Source organism: Triturus cristatus, chromosome 7 (genome assembly GCF_964204655.1).
Source record: "Triturus cristatus chromosome 7, aTriCri1.1, whole genome shotgun sequence".
NCBI lineage: Eukaryota > Metazoa > Chordata > Amphibia > Caudata > Salamandridae > Triturus > Triturus cristatus.
This window is the reverse complement of record NC_140590.1, coordinates 258,959,667-258,980,285: the sequence shown is the minus strand read 5'-3', so window position 1 is coordinate 258,980,285 and position 20,619 is coordinate 258,959,667. Positions and strand designations below refer to the sequence as shown.

Sequence of the window (20,619 nt, the reverse complement as noted above, 5' to 3'; positions counted from 1 at the left end):
CAATGCAATCTTGAAAATGGTTTTCTGGAGTCTGGCAGTCTACATTTGGAAAATGTTTGCCTTGGGTATGTTTTAAAAGGGTCCTGCTTATCTTACAGACATATGGTTTCTTGCACCCTGTGTTAAGTTTATTGAAAAATTCATTAAAATTAGGTATTCCACAATTCACGCCTGCAACGGGGAATTAATCTAAATATTATGAATATTATGAAGATCCTACGATGCAGATGGCAGATCTTATGACAGTCGGAACCTAAAAATGTGTTTAATAAGAGAGAGCATTTTAAAGAACTATTTCCATGCACCACGCCCCTCGGACTCGTTCACATCTGACTTGCAACCTCAGGATGGATGTCTGTAAACGCCCCTTCAGATCTTTTCTATCGTAGATGCAAATGCTAATTTTATGCAGGCCCGGCTCCAGGAATTTTTGCTTGGGTGGGCCAAGGGGGCATTTGGGTGGGCCACTACCGGCCCAATTTGTCGCTTCAGGAGGTAGTCTACAAGCCATAGATTACATCATATCTACTTGCAAACAGTCACTATGATACAAGGATTGCTTGTGTGTGTATACAGAGCATGTGGAGAGTTATACACTGGCGCCCCACCACTGACCTCTTTCTCTGTAGATACCTTCACTACCACCCTCCAGCAGTGCCCCTCATCTCTCCGTATCTCCCACCCTGCCCCCATGACCTCCTCCTCGGATTCCCTCACTACCACCCTCCACCAGTGCCCCTCATCGCTCCATAGGCTCTGCCCATATTGACCTCCTCCTCAGATTTCCTGATTGCCATGCTCCACCAGTGTGCCTCATCGCTCCATAGCCTCTCCCCCTATTAACCTCCTCCTCAGACTCCCTCAATACCACCCTCCAACAGTGCACTTCATCTTTCCGTAGCCCACCTATGACCTCCTCATTGGATTCCCTCATTGCCACCCTCCACCAGTGCCCCTCATCGCTCCATAGCCTCTCCCCCCTATTGACCCCCTCCTCAGATTCCCTCATTGCCACCCTCCAACAGGTTCATTCATCTCTCTGTAGCCCCTCCCCAATGAGCTCCTTCTCAGATTCCCTCACTGCCATCCTCCAACAGTGTTCTTCATCTCTCTGTAGCCCCTCTCTCATATTCGAATTAATTTGTTGTATAGCGCTACTCATAGTGTAGGGTGTCACAGTACTTACATCATGCACACATTATGCAGAGACAATGAATCCTACAACTATGTAAATCAGCCTATGGGGAATGTCACATAAGCCAATGAGAATTACAAGGTGTAGGAATCACATGTCATCCATACTGGTGGGCAGTATGTTTTAAGAGGGTGTGGTCTGGAGACGCACAAACGCAGGATTTAAAGCACACCTCAGTGGTTACTGGGTTGGCTTTACTGATTAAAATGTATATCTGACAAAACAAACTCTTTATAGCAACATTAGAGTAATGAAAGACTGGGAAAATTCTCACCATATTGCAACAGAAAAAAAATATGTTCTAATTATACCATTCAGGTTTGTATGCAGCTCTTTGATGTCAGTTCATAGGTCACTGTCCAATTTTAGGATTGTAACTTCTGTACTGCAAGTAACCCACTGAGCTATCCACATAAAATACAGTTTATCTGTATTTAAAAATTACGAACATACAAAATATTGCTCTCCAGCAGGATCATTAATCGCCAGAGTTATCTGGACATTTTAGTAGTTGTGTCTTGCATCCGTCAAGATAACGATACAATGATATAAATTAAATATACATGGCATACACGAAGTATGTGTCTTGCTGGGCCCTCACAGATTTTTAAAACATTAACTAATATACACACATCCTCGAAGCATAAACGAAGTATGTATCTACCTGGGCCTGTGCAGATTTAAAAAAACAGAATAGCCACACGGAATACACGAAGTATGTGTCTTGCTGGGTCCTAACAGATTTTTAAAACATTAACTAATATACACACATCCTCGAAGCATAAACGAAGTATGTATCTACCTAGGCCTGTGCAAATTAAAAAAAACAGAACAATAGCCACAGCTACATTCAAACTCTGTCACAGCCGGGTCTGATAAACAGCTGAAGGGGTCTGGAAAGGTGAATCAGTATCAACAAACTCCTTTTCTCCAGCTCTGAAAAGAAGGATATATCCACGCAGCAGGACGGTACGCACAGATTACAGGTACGAAAGAGGATTTCTCCTATTCCATGTCCCTGTACCTGCACCAGTGGGCGGGACACAACCCACCTTTCTAAAAGGAGATGCGTGATTGGGGGTGCCTGTGAGAGAGAGCCCAGGCCCAATCACGCAGCTCCTAGAAAAATAGCGTTAAGAGGAACATTTTAAATTTCAGTGGCCATTTTCTGTTGTCCTTCCTGACGTCACTGCGAGGGCAACGGTTCATGTTTGGGTGGGCCAGGCTCATGTTTGGGTGGGCCTGGCCCACCCGCTAGAACCGGGCCTGATTTTATGACTGCCCATTCGAAAAAACTAGGACTCGGTACGTAGTTTCCTGACAGAGCACAGAGATTCAGCTGTAAAAGAGATAGCACAAAAAATATAAGATGAAGTTTATGGGATTTTTCCGGGATCGTTACCACACTGCATTCTAAGCATGTACGGAACTAAATGAAAAACTACTAAGAAAAACAAGTTGCATGATTCCAAACTCACCACTAGATGTCAGGAGAGGGCACAGCACATGATCTATAATACCACATGTTATAAGCCCACATTAAGTGAAGGACAGGTGTTTTTTTTCTCTTTGCTCTCTCTTGATTATTTACACAAATCTGCCTTTTTTCTTGTTCCAGCCCCAACAACGGAAATAATGATAACCTGCTTCAACTAATAGTCCTCTTCTCGAGCCCCACGTCTGTAACAAAGCAACTGCATATTTGCATTCACAACATCACTGCAACAAAATGCATTTCGGAGTCTCCTTAATACAAGTCTAAGTAGAGAAACGTAAGAATAAAAAAAGATGCAGTTCAGTGCTGCTGTCGTACCTGTGCTGTCTCCCTCCTTACGATCAGTAGGGTCATACAGAGCAGAAATGGCAGAAGAGATGCTCTTTTGGAGATCTTGGTTCTTGCTGACTGAATCCTCCTCATCGGAGGAAAAGGAAGGCAGGGTCTCCAAGTTCCTTTTCAACTCATCATCGAGACGTTTGCAGGGACTTGTGCAGCTCATCACTAGACTATCATTTTCTGTAGGGTCCAGAGATCCAGACAACATCTGGGATGCAGACATGCCATAAGAGTGAGGACCGGAGGAGGGGGGTCTAGTCTTGGAAGGACTGGTGTTGGCTGTCGGTAATTGCTGCCTCTTGCCAGACTTGAGGAAGTCAAGGAAGGAGGCCATGAAACCAGATTTCATTTCAGGCTGCTTCTCCTCCACCTCCTTGATCTTCTGCTTGATCTTCTCACGTGTCTGACTGTTGTCTAGCCCGCTCTCCTGCGGTGGCAGCATCTCTGCCAGCTCCATCTGCACCGGATCATGCCCCTTGGGTATCTGCAGCTTTATCTGGCAACCAACAAAGAAAACATTGCTATAGGCAAGGGCCTCAACAAAGAAAGCAGAAAATCCTCCATGCCATCTGGTACACTAAACGACCTCTGAACATCAAAAACACTGTAGAGCAGTACTAAAACATTTACTACTAGCTTTAAAATTTGTTCACAAATATTGTCTTCAAACAATGTAAATCTACTTGCTTGCAAACCAATCTGCACAGAGAAATGCGGAAAACCTAGAAGCAAGAACAAGGAGCCTGCATCCACTCATATTATATACCACCACAATTGCATGCAAAATATGTTTGGTTACACATATTTCAAAAAAATGTGCAGCGCCACCATCTTTCCGAGGCTATGTCACCAGTTGTTTTCTTAAATCATTGTACTTATGTTCCTTTGAAATGTCGAATATTTTCATGTAAGTGATTCAGTATGGTAATTGCCAACAAGTACCCCGCATGCATGGCTATTGAACTGGCGTCTACGAGTAGCTTGTGATCTACCAGTAGCTCTCCAGCTAAATACAAGTAGCTCTCCTGTGTTCAGCTAACCTACTGATGACAGAAGTTTTGGCTAGGTTGAAGAAAAAAAAAATATATATATTAAAAATCGCATGTTTGAGATGAAATGTGTGTATTTTCCGAACTCAAACTGATTCCTAGCCAAAAACGGTTGCATTTCCAAAATGTGTTTTTAGCTGTTATTTGAGTAATAAATCGTGTGGCGTTAGAGAGACTTATTACTCATATGACCTTGATGCCAGGGGGCTTGCAGCTATGGCTGTTATGTATTACTCATGTAAAGGCATTCCAAATTAATCATGCTTTTCTTACTTAACTGCTGGCAACACTGCCGGATGCATTGATCTGCCTCTTGCTGACAATCTTGGATAAGGTGGTCGCTATTACATCACTAATAAAGTAGGTCGGGATGATTTCCATTGAACACAAGTAGCTCTGACAACAGAAAAAGTTGGAGACCTTTGCTCTAGAAGCAACAGTGCCATATGTACGGAAAGAGAATGAAGATATGCTGGTACTCAGGACAGCTTCTTGTTTCAGCTTACCTCCGATTGATTTATAGATTCAGTGCTGCAGATCCCCATATCATTATTTCAGTGACCATTTTAACTGAGAAATGTAATTCTAGCTTGCCTCTTTCATGCCACACTTACAGGCACACATAGTTACACAATAATCCGGTTCCTAAATGACTGGTCATCAGTTTGACACTGCTGTAATGGGATCCCGGCCAAATGGCTCCTCTTTAAGTGCCTTAGATATTGATAGTGCTTGGCAGAAATGCTCAGAGAATACATTAATTACTGTAAGTAAAAACAGAAATGAAAACTTTGTCTGCCAGCAAGCCTGCAAATGTGTGTACAGTGGTCATCAGGCAGATCCATACTGCATTAAGAAACCAGGCGTTATATGCTTACTTACCCGTCACATGCCTTGTTTTGTTCCATGCATCTTGGTTAATTCAGGTGCTTCTGTGCCTGTCTCCAGATGCTCGCATGCCAGGTGTACATAGAACTCCAGGTCCGCAAACATAAGCCACTCATTTCGCAGTCATTGTTTCAGTCGTCTTGGGACAGAGACACTTCTACACCTTTAATGCACCGCTGCGTGGTCACTGTTTCAGAGGGTACTAGCAGTCAGACAATTCACTGTCTCGACCTAGTTATAATGTCTTTAACTTCAAAGTCTGTCCAGAGGATTTTGAACTTTGGGGGTCACAATGTGATGCAGTGCCTGCACACCTCACTTTTGGAGCAATACATATGCCAAAAATAATATGTGGTGCGCACACCGGTACAAATATAGGTAAGAAAATACATTTCAGAATATGTTGTTTTATCAAACTTGCTGAAATCCTCATATTGCAGCTATACCACTCTTGAATCACTGCTAATAATGATGTATGGAACATAAACCTACACTCAGTTTTTGTTCACAAAACATCCCTTTTATAGCGAAGCCACTGGCATGACTGCAGTTTCCTAAAGCAATGTCCTATGTTGTGACTGCATGGCTCCTTAACACTGGTGGAACACTGGTGGTACAGTTCAGTCTGTGAGCACACATAAAGAGGTAATCCAGGAAGAATAAGGCTTTAATGTTTTATGAAGATGTTGGTCAGCGAGGCCTTGAGTTATCTAAAGCTCTTCGGAGGAACATGTTATCATTTAGAAAAGAAGCTTTGGGGCTATTAATTGAAATTAGTCTATCAAGCTTCGCCGTTTACAGTGGCATGATCTGGGCGAGGTGTGTATATGTGTGGGCTATGATTTCTTTAAGATTTTAAATGGTGTGGGGTTATGATTTCTTTAGGATTCCATTATGTGTGGTGCAATGGTTTGTCCAATAAACTTGGAGCTGGGATTTGCCTGGGATGTGCAGTTATGATTGGCTCTGGGTATTATCAGTGAGCACAGCTATGATTTGTCTAGGAAGCCAAGGGGGGGGGGGGGGGGGGGGGGGGGTAAGCTCTGCTAAGTATTAGAAAGAACGCTTTCACAAGGAGCGTCGCTATGTATTATCTTAGGAGTTTGTGGGACCAGGCTACAAGTGGGCATATGATTAGTCAGGTATATGAATATGTGGGTTCCCATTTAGCTAGGAAATGTCTAGGGAGTTGGATATTATTTGTGTAGGGTACCCTGAAAAGCTGGGCACTGATTTGCCTAGGGTATCTGGAGGAAGCAGAGCTATGATTCACATACGCAGCTTTGTGAGTGCAACGGTGATTTGTGTTAGAGATACTATTGCTGATCAAGGGATGGTTGCTGCCTGATACTAAAAATCATAGCCATCCTTTTGTCTAACAGCGATCATCAGTATCACGTGTCATTGGCAACTATTGAACGCACGGAGCACAGCAGGGGTACTTATTAATTTAACCAATTAATACGGTCGGATTCAATACACAATGCTCTCAAGATTCTAATCTCTAGAGTGAAATTAATTCATCAATATATATTACATCAAATATATGCAATGTGGCTGAATGAGGAAAAAAGTCATAGGTCATGAGTCATGCAACCCATATAAACGCTCTTCTGCAGCAAATAATGTGATACTACACTTCCACGTGAGCACATTGTAGAACAAATTAAATTTAACACACTGTCACACTATTACAGCAAAAACCTGACCCAAAGATACTGAAAGAGCTCTTCAGCTATCTAGGGAACTGCCAAGGGAAAAATATGTATTTCTTATTGGAGTTCATCTTGGTTTCTCTTAGAGGGTCAGAAAACATCCCTCCACAACTCCTAGTTGAGAGTCTCTTGTGTGCAAACAATATCATCTACAAATGTAAACCAAGGAGGGTTCCCTAATAGGGCCCCTCAATGCACATGACAAATAATACAGCAACAAGAAATAAATAGAGCAGGCAGATGCTGTCCCACTTTTCATATGTAAACACTACAGTAAACCTTAAGTACTATCTCTCTCAGTACCGTTCATAATAAACAAATTTCAAATACGAATATGTGAAAGCACTAAATAACAAGCAGGTTGTCTATTAATTGAGCAAGCCTCATGTCTGGGTGAAAACAGCGGTTAGTGAGAGACCTATGCTAGACAAACACACCTCAATGTTCTAACCCACCAGCCACTCATCTGGAGCACACAGGAGAGAACTGAACAATGTCTGGTTGTGCAGAAATTACATACTTTTCTCTTATATGCAAATCTCTGAACAGCTTACTAACACATAGGAAATCCTTGAAGCCATGTTGAGGACCCAGAAATCCGAATGATCAGATTTAAAAGTCATAAAATGGCGACCAGCAGCCAGAGGTGAAGGAATGTCTTTTATATAAGGGTATAGCCTAAGCATGTCATTAGTAATCTCCAATGTTTACCTCAAGAGCCCGATGTGTCAGTTATGAAAGTAGTTCAGCTGTGACTCTTCAAAGCACAATAATTTGTAAACTGAATTTTTTAATAACTTAAGTGATGGTGAGCTAAACCGCCAACCAATGGTTATAGTAAGGACATAACTTCATGTGCACAAAGTAAGCCCTGTGCTGTAATGTTTCCCCATTTACTCCTGCTCTGAAGCCCATCCCAAAGTCATGGTTGCCAGAATTGAGGTGGCTACAGGGTCTCATACATCATACCTCACTATGGGTAATTGGCTTCAAGACTTCTTTTTCCTGAGGTTATTGCAGGGATATGAAATCATGTATGCCTCGGATACCCAGAAATAGGGTAAATAGAGAGGGCATGTAGAGACTCACAAGAATAATTTTAATCTTAGCCAGTCTCAGGATTTAAACAGGCCACAAACAGCTTCCAAAGTAAACCTCACATGGGACCAGTGATGAGCTAATAAAATAAAATTACAGGGTCAGCCAAGGATTAGCCTGCACATTCCATCACTCACGTTTCAGCCCTTAATATTTGAACGTTTGATGGTACTGACAAGAGAGATGCTTGGCATCAAGACCATAAATATAGACCAGCAAATTTGCCTGTGTTATACGGTGATTAGTGTGTCAAAAAACTGGAAAGTACTGTCAGACCTATACCACTATGGCTTTTATATCTGGGAATAAATCATTCAAAGAAGAAACGTTCTAACAGGTTGAAACATCTTCATCTTGGCTGACCATCAAAGTTCTCCACTGCTTATTGTCTCATTTCATGTTTGAAGGAAAGTTCATTTTTAAGACCTTGTGTTTTCCCTTGGTTTTAAGATTCTGAACCTTTCATTATAAATAGATTGCATCTTTTTTATGTGAATACAATGCAAAATCTTTGTTGGACAGAGCAAGTTTATGATTGAGCACTTGCAAGCTATTTTGGTTAACTCTACGGCACTGATTGACATCCACGATGCCTTTCTATGAGCATTCCGACCATGGAAGGGAACAAAAGTTCTCTAATTTAAAACACAATCGTAAAAACAGATGTAGCATGGAGTGAATATTTAAAAATAAGAGGTCCTATAATCACCGGTATGAATCACAGAAATGGGAGAAAGATTCTGTGATGATCAAAAGAATTTCACTTTCCTTCGATGTAACATATTAATAGTTATAATCTACACTTAAGGCTTGACAGAGCAATTTGTTTAAACTAAGGCAGCTGGAGATAGTGCTCCTTGCTCATAAATTCAGAGAGGTTCCTAACACTCCTAACTTGGCACGTGGGTGGAAGTCCGGACTTGAGTCAAAGAAAGGCAATTCCTCTAAAAATACCACAGTCAACTGTTGGACATGGAATTCTCGACCAACATGTGGCACAGTCTTTAGTCTTTACAGCATTAAAACTTGTCTGATTACCAAGTAGTTTAAATTGCTTCCATTGAAAGGCCTCTTACAGGCTTTCCCATAGTGAATCAGTAGCTGCAGATTCACCCTCATTAGGTAGAACGGCAGTTCCATAAAGCATTAGGTATTTATGTAAGTACCCTAATACAGATGTTCTCCCTAAAGACAACCACTTCTGAGGAATATCACTCCAGTGACGCTCCCACGGTAGTGCATCCCCATCACTGTAAGGAAATGTCTTCAGAGATAAGTCAGACCATTACTATCACTGCATTACAGCGATGAGTCATCTACTTCTATTTAAGAGCTTTCTTCAAAATTTCGACTGACAATGGCAATTCACACGAACAATGTAGTTACTGTGTTCTATACAAAGAAAGTACTGGAATAAAAAAAAAAAAGCACCAATTCACTCCTTTTCCAACTATGAAAAAAACTCTACAATGAGGAAACTGAGACCCTGAACAATTGATGGAACTGTGAACCTTTGTGTCAGCTCCAACCGCCAGTTATTTAGAACTTTCAGTAATTGTAACTGAATGGTCATTGATTCTTAAAAGGGAATAGTCAACAACGGTTAGCCTCAGAGAAGTCATTCATTTTGTTTAGCTAATTATTGTCATATTAGACACGTCACAAAAATTCGTACCAAGGTCAAACGTGATATTGAAGAACTCCAAATGTCAGGGCCTATTATGAGTTTCCTATTAAAGTCGGACATTAAATGAAATTTGCACGGATACAAGAGAGCTCTTGCCTTCTAATAAACCAAACATGTCCATGAGTGTATTTTCCCCATGAAGATTGGCTCTTTAAAAAAATTATTCAGGATGTGCTTGGTGGCTATCTTCTAAATCAATATTGATAGTACACTTCTGAAGGCCTATTAGGAGTAGACTGGTATTCATTTCTGGGCATAGGTTTTATATAATGGAACAACAATTTGAAATAAGTTTGATCTAACAGTCTCTTTAAAAATAACTTTTCTTCTAATGTCTCACTAAAGTGAAGGGAAAGAGAAGCTTGTTGAATGAGCGTGATTGATCTCGTTTCCACTAATTGACAACGAAGATCGTTGCCCTCTAAATACTAGCAAACAGTTACTTAAGAGTTCGAAAAGAGGTAGAATCCCTCTGTGTTATCTGGAATATTGGCTGCATTTCAGATCATGCTTCAATTCCAAAGTCTTAGGCAGAAACTTGGGGGCCTTGTGCATATTTTAATCCTCATCACTTTCTGGGCTGATTTGTGGCTGGTGAGGCTGTACTCTGAAACCTTCTTTCCTGAGTCTCTAACCCTTAGCTTTTACCACATTCCAAAGTCTTGGCTCTGCTTGGCTTGTTTTCCCATGTGTAAGTAAACTGTGGAGAGAACAACATGTAAGAGAAGATCACGTTGCTTACCTGAAACGCTAGTCCTCTCTATATCTTCATTCTCTCCACAAATTACTAACAACCCACCCGCTGACACCTGCCTAGCTTCAGGTACTGCTGTTCACTGCCAGGCTAGATAGAGCTTTTCAGAACAGAGGCCATGCGGTACAAAGGGTATGTGTAAGGGGGTGCCAGTGTGCGGTGCGTCTGGTCTGTGAGCACATCCGCCGCTGGTCATTTTATGACTTTTACATTTCAGAAATCCGGGCTCCCACTCCTCAACATGGCATTGAGGATTTCCCATGTATTAGCGATCTGTGGAGAGAGTGAAGGATTAGAGAGAGTTAGCATTACACAAAGTTCAGACATTATGGTACAATTGTTATTACATAAAGAAGTGATTAGGCATATATAGTGGGGAAAAAACATTAAGCAGAAGTTAGAGTGGGTACAACTGGAAAGTAGGAAAGGGGGAGAGAGAAGGAGAGAAAATAGGTGGGTGGCGGGGGACAAAGAATACAAAAAGCAGTGTCAAATGCAATATGACATTCCTTCCAGCCTCTGAGTAATTAGGGATCCAATACTCCACTAGAGTCATACACTTGATGGTACACCGTAAATTACAAATATTGCTTACAACACCGCCTTTCGAATGAATAATGTGCGACATCGGTTGAGGATAAGGCACTTACCATTATTAACAACCACTGTAAAATTTTGAAATTCCATTTGACTTGGTAGCGCAGCCTTTTAGCAACATACATGATCCAACCCAAAGCCTCCAATTAGGGAAGTGTGCTCTTGTTTCAGTCTCTAAAACCAGCTCAATATGCCAAGCAAAAAAAATAGAGTGCACCAATACTACTAAGAACCCTTAAGGAGTAACGAAAAGTAGGAATCTATCCCGATATGTATGTGTGTGTATATATATATATATATATATATATATATATATATATAGAACTATATTTCTACATACATACACACACCAACGCAAGTTCGCCCCTTCTGAAGTTCTGGGCCCGTAGAAAGGTGGCGCGGTGTGCTGGCAGAGCCCGCCAGTCAAAATTAGTCACACAAATGTTAAGAAAGCACATACTCAAGAGTCACAATGCAGTGCAGGGTTTAGCTCACTTCAACACCATTTCTCCTCACAGAGAGCATCTACTGACCCTCACTGCGTCCATTGGGGGGAGCCAGAAAGCTAAATCCAGAAAAATAGTCAGCACAAGCAGAGACAACACAGCACACTCACAGTAGTGCTAAAGCTGAAACTTTATTTACTACAGGGATGAGTGGCACACCACACTTTTCGGCTACACACCTTGAGCCATGGTTCAAGGTGTCTGTTGGACTTGGCCCTTTTTGCAGGGTCATCCCTGAACTTTTTTTGTTTGCCTTCCTCCTATATTTTTTCTGACCTGTTGGCTGTTTTATGACTCTGGGCACTTTACCACTGCTGACCAGTGCTAAAGTGCATATGCTCTCCCTATTGTAAATTGATGATGAATTAGTGATTCCATGATTGGCTGATTTTGGTTTACTATCAGACCCCAGTAACGTGCACCAGGAGTGCCCAGGGCTTGTAAATCCAAATGCTGCTGGTTGGCTTGCAGCACTGGTTGTGCCACCCACAGATGCGGCCTGGTAAAATGTGTCTAAGGTCTGCCGTTGCAGGACCTGCGTGTAGTCTGGTACTGTCATGCTGACTGGGCAAGTGCACCCACTTGCCAGTCTCTAAACCTTCCCTTAACTTCATATTAGTCACCCCTATGGTAGGCCCAAAGGCAGGGTGCATTGTAAGTATAAGGTATGCCAAGCCCTGATGTGTGTGGCATGTCCTAATAGTGAATTACAGACATTTTCGTTTTTCACTATTGTAAGGCTACCTGTTCTCCATAGGCCAGAATGGGCTGTTAGAATTGTTACATTCTATGATCCTAACAGACCCAGGGAACATGGTAGAAATTCGAGTTTAGTATGCCTGAACTCAGAATAATAAAATACATCTTTTAGTAAAGTTTATTTTAATATTCTGTGTTTGCAAATGCCACTTTCAGAAAACTGGTATTTGCTTGCCTAGCCATTTCAGCCCGCCTCTGCTATGATGTGTATCTGCTGTCTGGTTTCTGTTAGTGACAGGGCTGGGAAATTCCAGGACACAGGCTGGGCAGCCAGGTAGTGAATAGAGAGATTACAAATAGATGGGTGGGAGGAGTACACCTGCACTCTGAATAGGGCTGTGCCTTTCCACCACAATGCTGGCTCCACCCCCTGGGGAGCGTCTGATGTCTCTGCCCTGCACACTGAAAGGAGAAGCCAGAGTCCGGTAAGGAATATGCTACTTCCCAGTATGCATCTGTTCTTGGCATGTAGAGCTGCAGTCACACACTGAGGATAAGATCGCCATCTGGTGTTGGGCTCGGATGATTGCAGGTTGTTGTTGTCTTCGGAAGAAGCCTTTGGTCACGAGGTTGGTGACTCCTCCCCTGGACAACAGTGCGCATGGGCATCCACTCCATCGTCAGATTGTTTTTTCGCCATGATGGGAAAAGATGGAGTGTATAGGAATGAAAGAAAGGATGTCCATGTGTAATGTCTAAGTAAGACGGATGCTGGAACAGATACAGGTCCCGGGGAGGCGGGCGGGCGTGTGTGACTCTGCAGCTCTACATGCCAAGAACAGATGCATACTGGTAAGTAGCATATTCCGTTCGAGGCATATGAGCTGCAGATCACACACTGAGGATAGATTATACAGCAGTGCTTCCCCTTAGCGGTGGTCGCCTGTATCCGTTGCAGCAGCTTGAAATAAAGTTTTTAGGACAGCCTGGCCCACTGAGGCCTGTTGTTTGGCCTGCACGTCAACACAGTAGTGTTTAGTGAAGGTATGCGTGGTAGACCACGTGGCTGCCTTGCAAATGTCTTCTAAGGGAATGTTACCTAAGAAGGCCATAGAAGCCCCTATTTTACGCGTGGAGTGCGCCCTAGGGGGAACTGTAAGTGTACGTTTAGCCTTTAGGTAGCATATTTGGATGCATTTAACTATCCACCGGGCTATACCCGATTTGGAGATTGGATTGCCTTTATGTGGTGGTGCGAAAGCAACAAAGAGTTGTTTCGTCTTCCGAAAAGGTTTTGTCCTGTCGATGTAATAAAGCAAGGCTCTTTTGACATCTAAGGTATGTAGGGCCCTTTCAGCTACGGAGTCTGGGTTTGGGAAAAAGACTGGTAGCTCTACTGATTGGTTAAGGTGGAAAGGGGAAATCACTTTTGGAAGAAATTTAGGGTTTGTCCTAAGAACCACTTTGTTACGGTGTAGTTGTAAGAAAGGTTCCTCTAGTGTAAGGGCTTGTATTTCGCTTACTCTGCGTAGGGAAGTGATTGCGATAAGGAAGGCTACCTTCCATGTTAGGAATTGTAATTCACATTTGTGCATAGGTTCAAATGGGGGTCCCATAAGTCTTGTTAGAACCACATTGAGATTCCACACTGGGGCAGGTGGCAATCTTGGGGGAAGAATTCTTTTGAGACCTTCCATAAACGCTTTGATGGCTGGTACCTTAAAAAGGGACAGGTGTTGCCTATTTTGCAAGTAGGCTGCCAAAGCTGCGAGGTGTAAACGTATAGAGGAGTACGCTAGATTGCATCTTTGCAAGTGTAGTAGATAGCAAATGATGTTTTGGATGGAAGCATCCAATGGATGTATGTCATTATTAGCGCAGTAGATGGCAAATCGTTTCCATTTTGCGGCATAACACGCCCTAGTAGTAGGTCGTCTAGCTTCCTTTATGATATTCATACAGTCTGGAGGGAGATTGAGGTATCCGAACTCTAAGACTTCAGGAGCCAGATCGCTCGGTTCAGTGTTTGAGGATCTGGGTGTCTGATTTCTCCACGGTTCTGGGTTAATAGATCCGGGGAGAGGCGTAGCCTTTGATGTGGAACTAAAGATAGTTCCAGAAGTGTGGTGAACCACGGTTGACGTGCCCAAGTGGGAGCTACTAGTATTAGCGTTAGCGATTGTTGTTTCAGTTTGCGTACCACAAATGGAATTAGTGGGAGAGGCGGAAAAGCGTACGCAAATCTGCCTGACCAGTTCATCCATAGGGCATTGCCCTTCGACTGTGGGTGTGGAAACCTGGCGGCGAAGGTTGGGCATTTTGTGTTTTCGGGAGTTTCGAACAGGTCTATGTCTGGTTGTCCCCATTTTTGGAAGAAGGGGAGTAGAACCTTGTGGTGTAATTCCCATTCGTGGATCTGCTGCGTGTGGCGACTTAGGAGGTCGGCCACTTGATTGTGGATCCCTGGGAGATGTTCTGCTAACAGGTAGATGTTTTGTGGAATTGCCCATCTCCAGATTTGCTGTGCCAGTTGGGACAGTTGGAGAGAATGTGTCCCTCCCTGTTTCTGTATATAATACATTGTCGTCATGTTGTCTGTGCGTATGAGGACAGTTTTGTTCTTTAGGTGAACCTGAAAGGATTTGAGTGCTAGGAACACTGCTAAGAGTTCCAGGTGGTTGATGTGGAGCAGTTTCTGTTGACTGGTCCATCGGCCCTGAGTGGTATGGTGAAGGAGGTGGGCTCCCCACCCTGTGAGAGATGCGTCGGTAGTTAGCACAACTTGTGGAAGAGGCTCTAAGAACGGTCGCCCTTTGGACAGGTTGATGGTGTTCCACCATTTCAGTGAGCGAAGTGAGCGACTGTCCACCAACACCAGATCGGTAAGTTGTCCGTGAGCTTGGTTCCACTGTTGTGCTAGACATTCCTGTAAGGGACGCATTTGAAGTCGTGCGTGTGGGACTATGGAGATGCATGACGCCATCATGCCTAGGACCTGCATGAACACTCTTGCTGGAAGAGATGGATGAGTTTGAAATTGAGAGATGAGATTTTGTATACTGGCTATCCTGGCAGTGCTGGGATAAGCAATGGCTTTGGATGTATCTATGGTTGCTCCTAGATACTGATGTAAGTGGGAAGGTTGTAGATGGGATTTGGGGTAGTTGATAGTGAATCCCAAATTGTGGAGAGTTTGAATCGTGCGATGAGTGTGGAGAACGCATTTTTGGTGAGTATCGGCTTTTATGAGCCAATCGTCCAGATAGGGGAAGACATGGATCTGTTGTCTTCTGAGGTGCGCTGCCACGACTGCCAAGCACTTGGTGAATACTCTGCGTGCTGTTGTTACTCCGAATGGGAGAACTGTAAATTGATAGTGTTGCCCATCTACCACAAATCGTAGATATTTTCTGTGAGCGGGATGCATAGGGATGTAAGTATGCGTCCTTGAGGTCCAATGTGGCGAGGAAGTCTCCCTGTTGTAACAGTGGGAGGACTTGTTGGAGGGTGGTCATATGAAAATGATCTGAATGTATATACTGGTTTAGCAGTCTGAGATCCAGTATGGGCCGTAATGTTTTGTCCTTTTTGGGAATGAGGAAGTATAGAGAATACACCCCTGTTCCCTGATGTTGAAGAGGGACTGGTTCTATCGCATGTTTTTGTAACAGGGATTGAACTTCTTGTTTGAGGAGAGAGAGATGATGTGAGGACATTGGGCGTTGTTTGGGTGGTATGTTTGGGGGGGATTGTATGAGTTCTAGGCAGTAGCCAGACTGGATAATTTGTCTTACCCATCTGTCTGTGGTGATGGAAGTCCAGACAGGTAGGAATTGTTGGAGTCGCCCCCCGACCGGAGTGGAATGGTCTGGGGGGAGTGGTGGCAAGTCACTGTTTGGTGGCTGGGGAGGTGCGGGTGTTGTTGTTGTTGCCCCGCCCTCGACCCTTGTTATTGTTTCCCCTATAACCTCCCCGGAAATATCCTCTGTTAGGGGATGTTTGTCCAGAATTTTTAAAGGTGGACGTGGTCTCAGTTGCCGTGCTTTTGGAGCCTCCTCTATAAAAGGAGCGACGAAAGGAACCCCGGTTTTGAGGAGACTGCAGTGCTCCCATAGACTTGGCAGTCTCATTATCCTTTTTCATTTTTTCTAATGCAGTGTCCACTGCAGGGCCAAATAACTGCTCTTGGTTGCAAGGTTGAGCTAGAATTGCGGTTTGAACCTCTGGTTTAAAACCGGAAATACGGAGCCAGGCATGTCGTCTGAGTAAGACGCTAGTATTGACCGCCCGAGAAGCAGTGTCTGCCGCATCTAAGGCGCATTTAATGGAGGCATTAGATATTAACTTGCCTTCTTGAATGAGGTCAGCGGCCTGGGATTTAAAGGGATCAGGCAGATGTTGCATAAGGTCCTCAAGTTGGTCATAATGTGCCCTATCATACCGGGCTAACAGGGCCTGGGTATTGGCAATACGCCAGTGGTTCGCCGCCTGTGCGGCGACTCGTTTGCCTGAGGCCTCTAAAAGCTTAGACACCTTGTCCGGGGAAGGCGTTTCTCCAGTTGTCTGTGAGTTAACGCGCTTCCTGGCATTTGATACAACCAAGGAGTCTAAAGGGAGCTGGGCTTTAATGTATGCAGGGTCCTGCGGGGCTGGTCGGTACTTTTTTTCGATGCGGGGTTTGAGAACCCTCGCTCGAACAGGGTCTTTAAAGACCTCAGTGGCATGCTTTATAACCCCTTTAATCATGGGCAGTATGTGAACAGTTTTTTGTGACTGCTCAAAAGTATCGAGGAGAAAGTCCTCTTCAAGGGGGTCTGTGTGCACAGTGACACCATGGAATGTTGCTGCCCTATTTATTAGTTGGCCAAACCCCAAATGGTCATCAGGAGGGGAGGGCTTGGAGGGGTAGGTAGTGGGGTCAGGCATGTCAGGCATTGGATAAGACCAGTCGTCTACTGGTGCTGTGCCTGGAAATGTAAAAGGGTCGTGTGGATCAACAGGATCATTAAATAAATCAGGGTCCGCCCCTCCCCCCAAGTCATCATTATCATCCTGTGGAGGAGGTGAATGATAGGGAGATGGTAAAGGTAAGGGTAAAGGAGAAGGAGGAGGAGGAGGAGGGGGGGGACGACGGGTTAGGAGGTAATACAGGAGAGGAAGGACGAAGTGGTGAAGTGGCACAGTCCTTTTTCCGTATGGGAGCTGGAGGAGGTGTGATGTCCAGCTTCCGTTTCTTATATGGGACGGCAGTCACATGTCCAGTGTCGGGATTGATGTAGATCCGCTTTTGAGTAGGATCTGGGCGAAAAAGTTCATCTGGCTCCGAAGGTGGTGGCGGCGACGGCCGTTTCGGGTCTTTATGAGCATTTTTCGTTGTGGACGTAGTTTTCGGTGCCGATGAAGTTTTCGGTGCCGAAGGATGTTTCGGTTCCGATGGATTTTTCGGAGCCGATGGAGTTTTCGGTGCCGATGTATGTTTCGGTACCGATGGCTTCGGTGCCGAGGGACTTTTAGGCATCGATGTCGAAGAACGTTTCGGCGCCGGTGGAGACTTCGGTGCCGAGGAACGTTTCAGTGCCGAAGGAGATTTCGGTCTCGAAGCCTGTTTCGGTGCCGACAGTGGTTTGTTCGGTGCCGAGGGTGTTAAAGGCACAATCACATGAGGTTTGCTCGAGCCCGAGCCACCTACAGGCTTAGATGTCTTCGGAGCCGGGCCCGAGGGCGGGGCTTCTGAAGAGGATTTCCGGTCGCGACTGGGCCCAGCTGGCGGAGTCTTGACCACTGTCTTTTTGGATGGGGCAGGGGCAGGGGGGGTGGTACTCACACGCTGCCCTGGAGTGATGAGGTCATCGGAATCGTCGGCCTCGGACACGATCTCGAGATCTTCGGTGTCATCTTCAGGAACATCTTGAGCAAAGATGTCCTCCGGTTCTGGAGCTGGTTTGGCCATAATATGGCGTCGAGCTCTTCGGTCCCGGAGGGTCTTCTTCGAACGGAAAGCGGCACAAGCTGGACAGGTCGATTCGTTGTGTTCCGGCGACAGGCAGAGGTTACAAACCTCGTGGTGGTCACTGTGGGGGAACTTCGCTCCACACTGGGGGCATTTTTATCTGACGATGGAGTGGATGCCCATGCGCACTGTTGTCCAGGGGAGGAGTCACCAACCTCGTGACCAAAGGATTCTTCCGAAGACAACAACAACCTGCAATCATCCGAGCTCAACACCAGATGGCGATCTTATCCTCAGTGTGTGATCTGCAGCTCATATGCCTCGAACACAAAGTACTCCAAAACTGGGTAGAACTGGGCAAAGCCCCCTGGCCTGCAAGAACAAAAGAATTGCACTATAAGTTTTGGGACCCTGCTCCCAACAAACTAGATCCTGCTCGACAAGAAGAACCTCAGCCGGAGGAGAAGGAACCGGGAAAGCTGTAAGGAGGAGTACTGTCCCTGGCCTGGGGGACTGGCCTGTAGTGGTTTCGTTGCTGCTGAAGGAGAGGGAAAAGACTACAAAAAGACTTTGTCCAACTTGTGCTCAAAGATCTCCAAAGGCTTGTGAGTGAGCTTGCCCCCTGACCGAAGTTCCAGGACCAGTGGACTTCATCCGCCTCGCACTCCGCTGCTAGAAACGCTGTTTTTAGCATTTGCCGAGGCCGGGAGCTGTGTACGCTTCGTACCGCCATATCGTATCCAGTAACGCACCGTAACACGCCTGTCCGCCTACAACCCGTAGATCGCACCGTGACTGGCTGACTTCGCCGCGTACAACGCTGCTCTTCATCGAGCCATCTTGGTTGGTGCGACCCGCACCCTGACGCTGAAGTTTAAGGCTGCCGCACGCATCGAAAGGGGGTGGGGGGGTGGGGGGGTGTACTCACCGTACGTACGCCCCGCACTGCAGCTAAAGACTGAAAGCCGCTCCCACAGTACGGCTCGTACGCCGCAACGAACAGCGAAAGCACCGTACAACGTCCCGTCCCCTCAAGCAACGCGACTCAGGGCCCCAACGAGCCGTAAGCTCGCACCGCGAAAGGAGGACATTGCAGCGTACAATGCATTGCTTTCACCGCAGCGTCCGTGACAAACTCTCCAAAGCTAAGGTACTGTGAACGTTTCGCACCGTAGGGTGTACACTTCGCACCGGAGCGTCCGCAGTGCTTATAGACTCATTCTGTGGGCCAGTTCATCCTCGTACGGGCCGAACCAAGAAGAACGAAGCGCACAGAACTTTTAAAGTACGCTGTAACAAAGAACTGTTTATTGCTAATAGTACTGTGGGCCTTTTTATTGTTATTAGGTCTTGTGCTAAGCCTGATATAAAATACTTATTTTTGATAATCCTAGTGTGGAGTCCATTTGTGGTGGGTCGCCTGAGTACTGTATGAGTTCACAAATGCTTAACCTATAACGTCTCTGAAATAAGTCTTGTCTGCTCGCGCCAAGCTACCTAGAGGGTGAGCGGGGGTTATTTTAAGAGTGTAACCCCTTACCCTGACTGGAGGAGAGGGTCCCTGCTTGTCACAAGTACCTACCTGTGCCAACCAGAGATCCCCAATTCTAACAGTGTCTAGCCAAAACAGACATTTTCCCATCAATAACTTTACTGTAAATTTTGCAGTGATATCATCACTGATGTCATAGATCATGCCATGAGTGATGTAATAAGTGAGGTAATTAGCAGGGTAATCGGCCCCAGCTTGACAAATCAACCCAAAACTTACCATGCACTAACTAGGCAAAAAATGCACTTCTTTTGAAAGATTTCCTGAAGATTATTTAAACAGCACCAAAGTTATTAGCAACAGAAAAAAGGCATTTACTATGACAACACAATTCTAACTATAACTACCCAGTGGCAACCGGAATTTTCTACTACATATATCCAGCTCAACTTTCTTCTCAACACGAGACAGCACTCCCTGGATATATATGCATGTATGTATATACACACGCACATATATTAGCTCCAACAATTAGTTTTCGCCCAACTTCTCACAGAAGGAAGTTAAAACGCTCACACCTCAGATTTTTACCCCGAGACTTGCAAATTTTCAACAAATTTTTCAAGTGATCAAGTGCTTTTTCAACAATTATTCTATTTTCTTTCCCAATGTATTTTTTTTCTCACTGCTGGAATATTCAATTGCCTTGCTGTTCTAGGTGTAGGACCTCCATGTTTTAAGCACATTTTTGCCCATCCGTATTCAGTATCTCACCTCAGCAAACTATGTGGGACTTCCCAGCACTTTCTGCTCCAACCCCATCTGTAGGTTGAATCTCCCATGCACAAAAACACCATGTGGTCTTTAAGTTGGAACGGAAATGTGGTCCCCTTCACCGATACTTTAAAAGGATTCACAAATCAGGTATTTCCCAAATAGCTCTAAGGCACCCAACCCAAAATGAACCTCACCAGACTTTCAGCCCGAGAAAATGTGGTGTAATGATAGGAGATGTGATTAAAAATATTGGGCTATTCTGACATTAGAGCATATTCTTCTGGAAACATAATAATCAAACCTGCAGACAAAGGCGGAGGCATTGTTCTGCTAAGCAAAGAAGGTTATGATTTACAGTGTACCGAATTACTCACAGAT

The 20,619-nt window shown here is 44.6% G+C and overlaps 1 protein-coding gene across 1 annotated transcript in view; it reads right to left on the bottom strand.

Annotated features, from left to right (window-relative positions):
* Positions 1 to 20,619, bottom strand: part of PRR12 (proline rich 12) — a 638,795-nt gene that overhangs the window by 345,940 nt on the left and 272,236 nt on the right. The window contains exon 5 of the mRNA XM_085616148.1: positions 3,009 to 3,525. Within this exon, the coding sequence (XP_085472274.1) occupies positions 3,009 to 3,525 (517 nt within the window). The remainder of the gene's footprint in view (positions 1 to 3,008; positions 3,526 to 20,619) is intronic.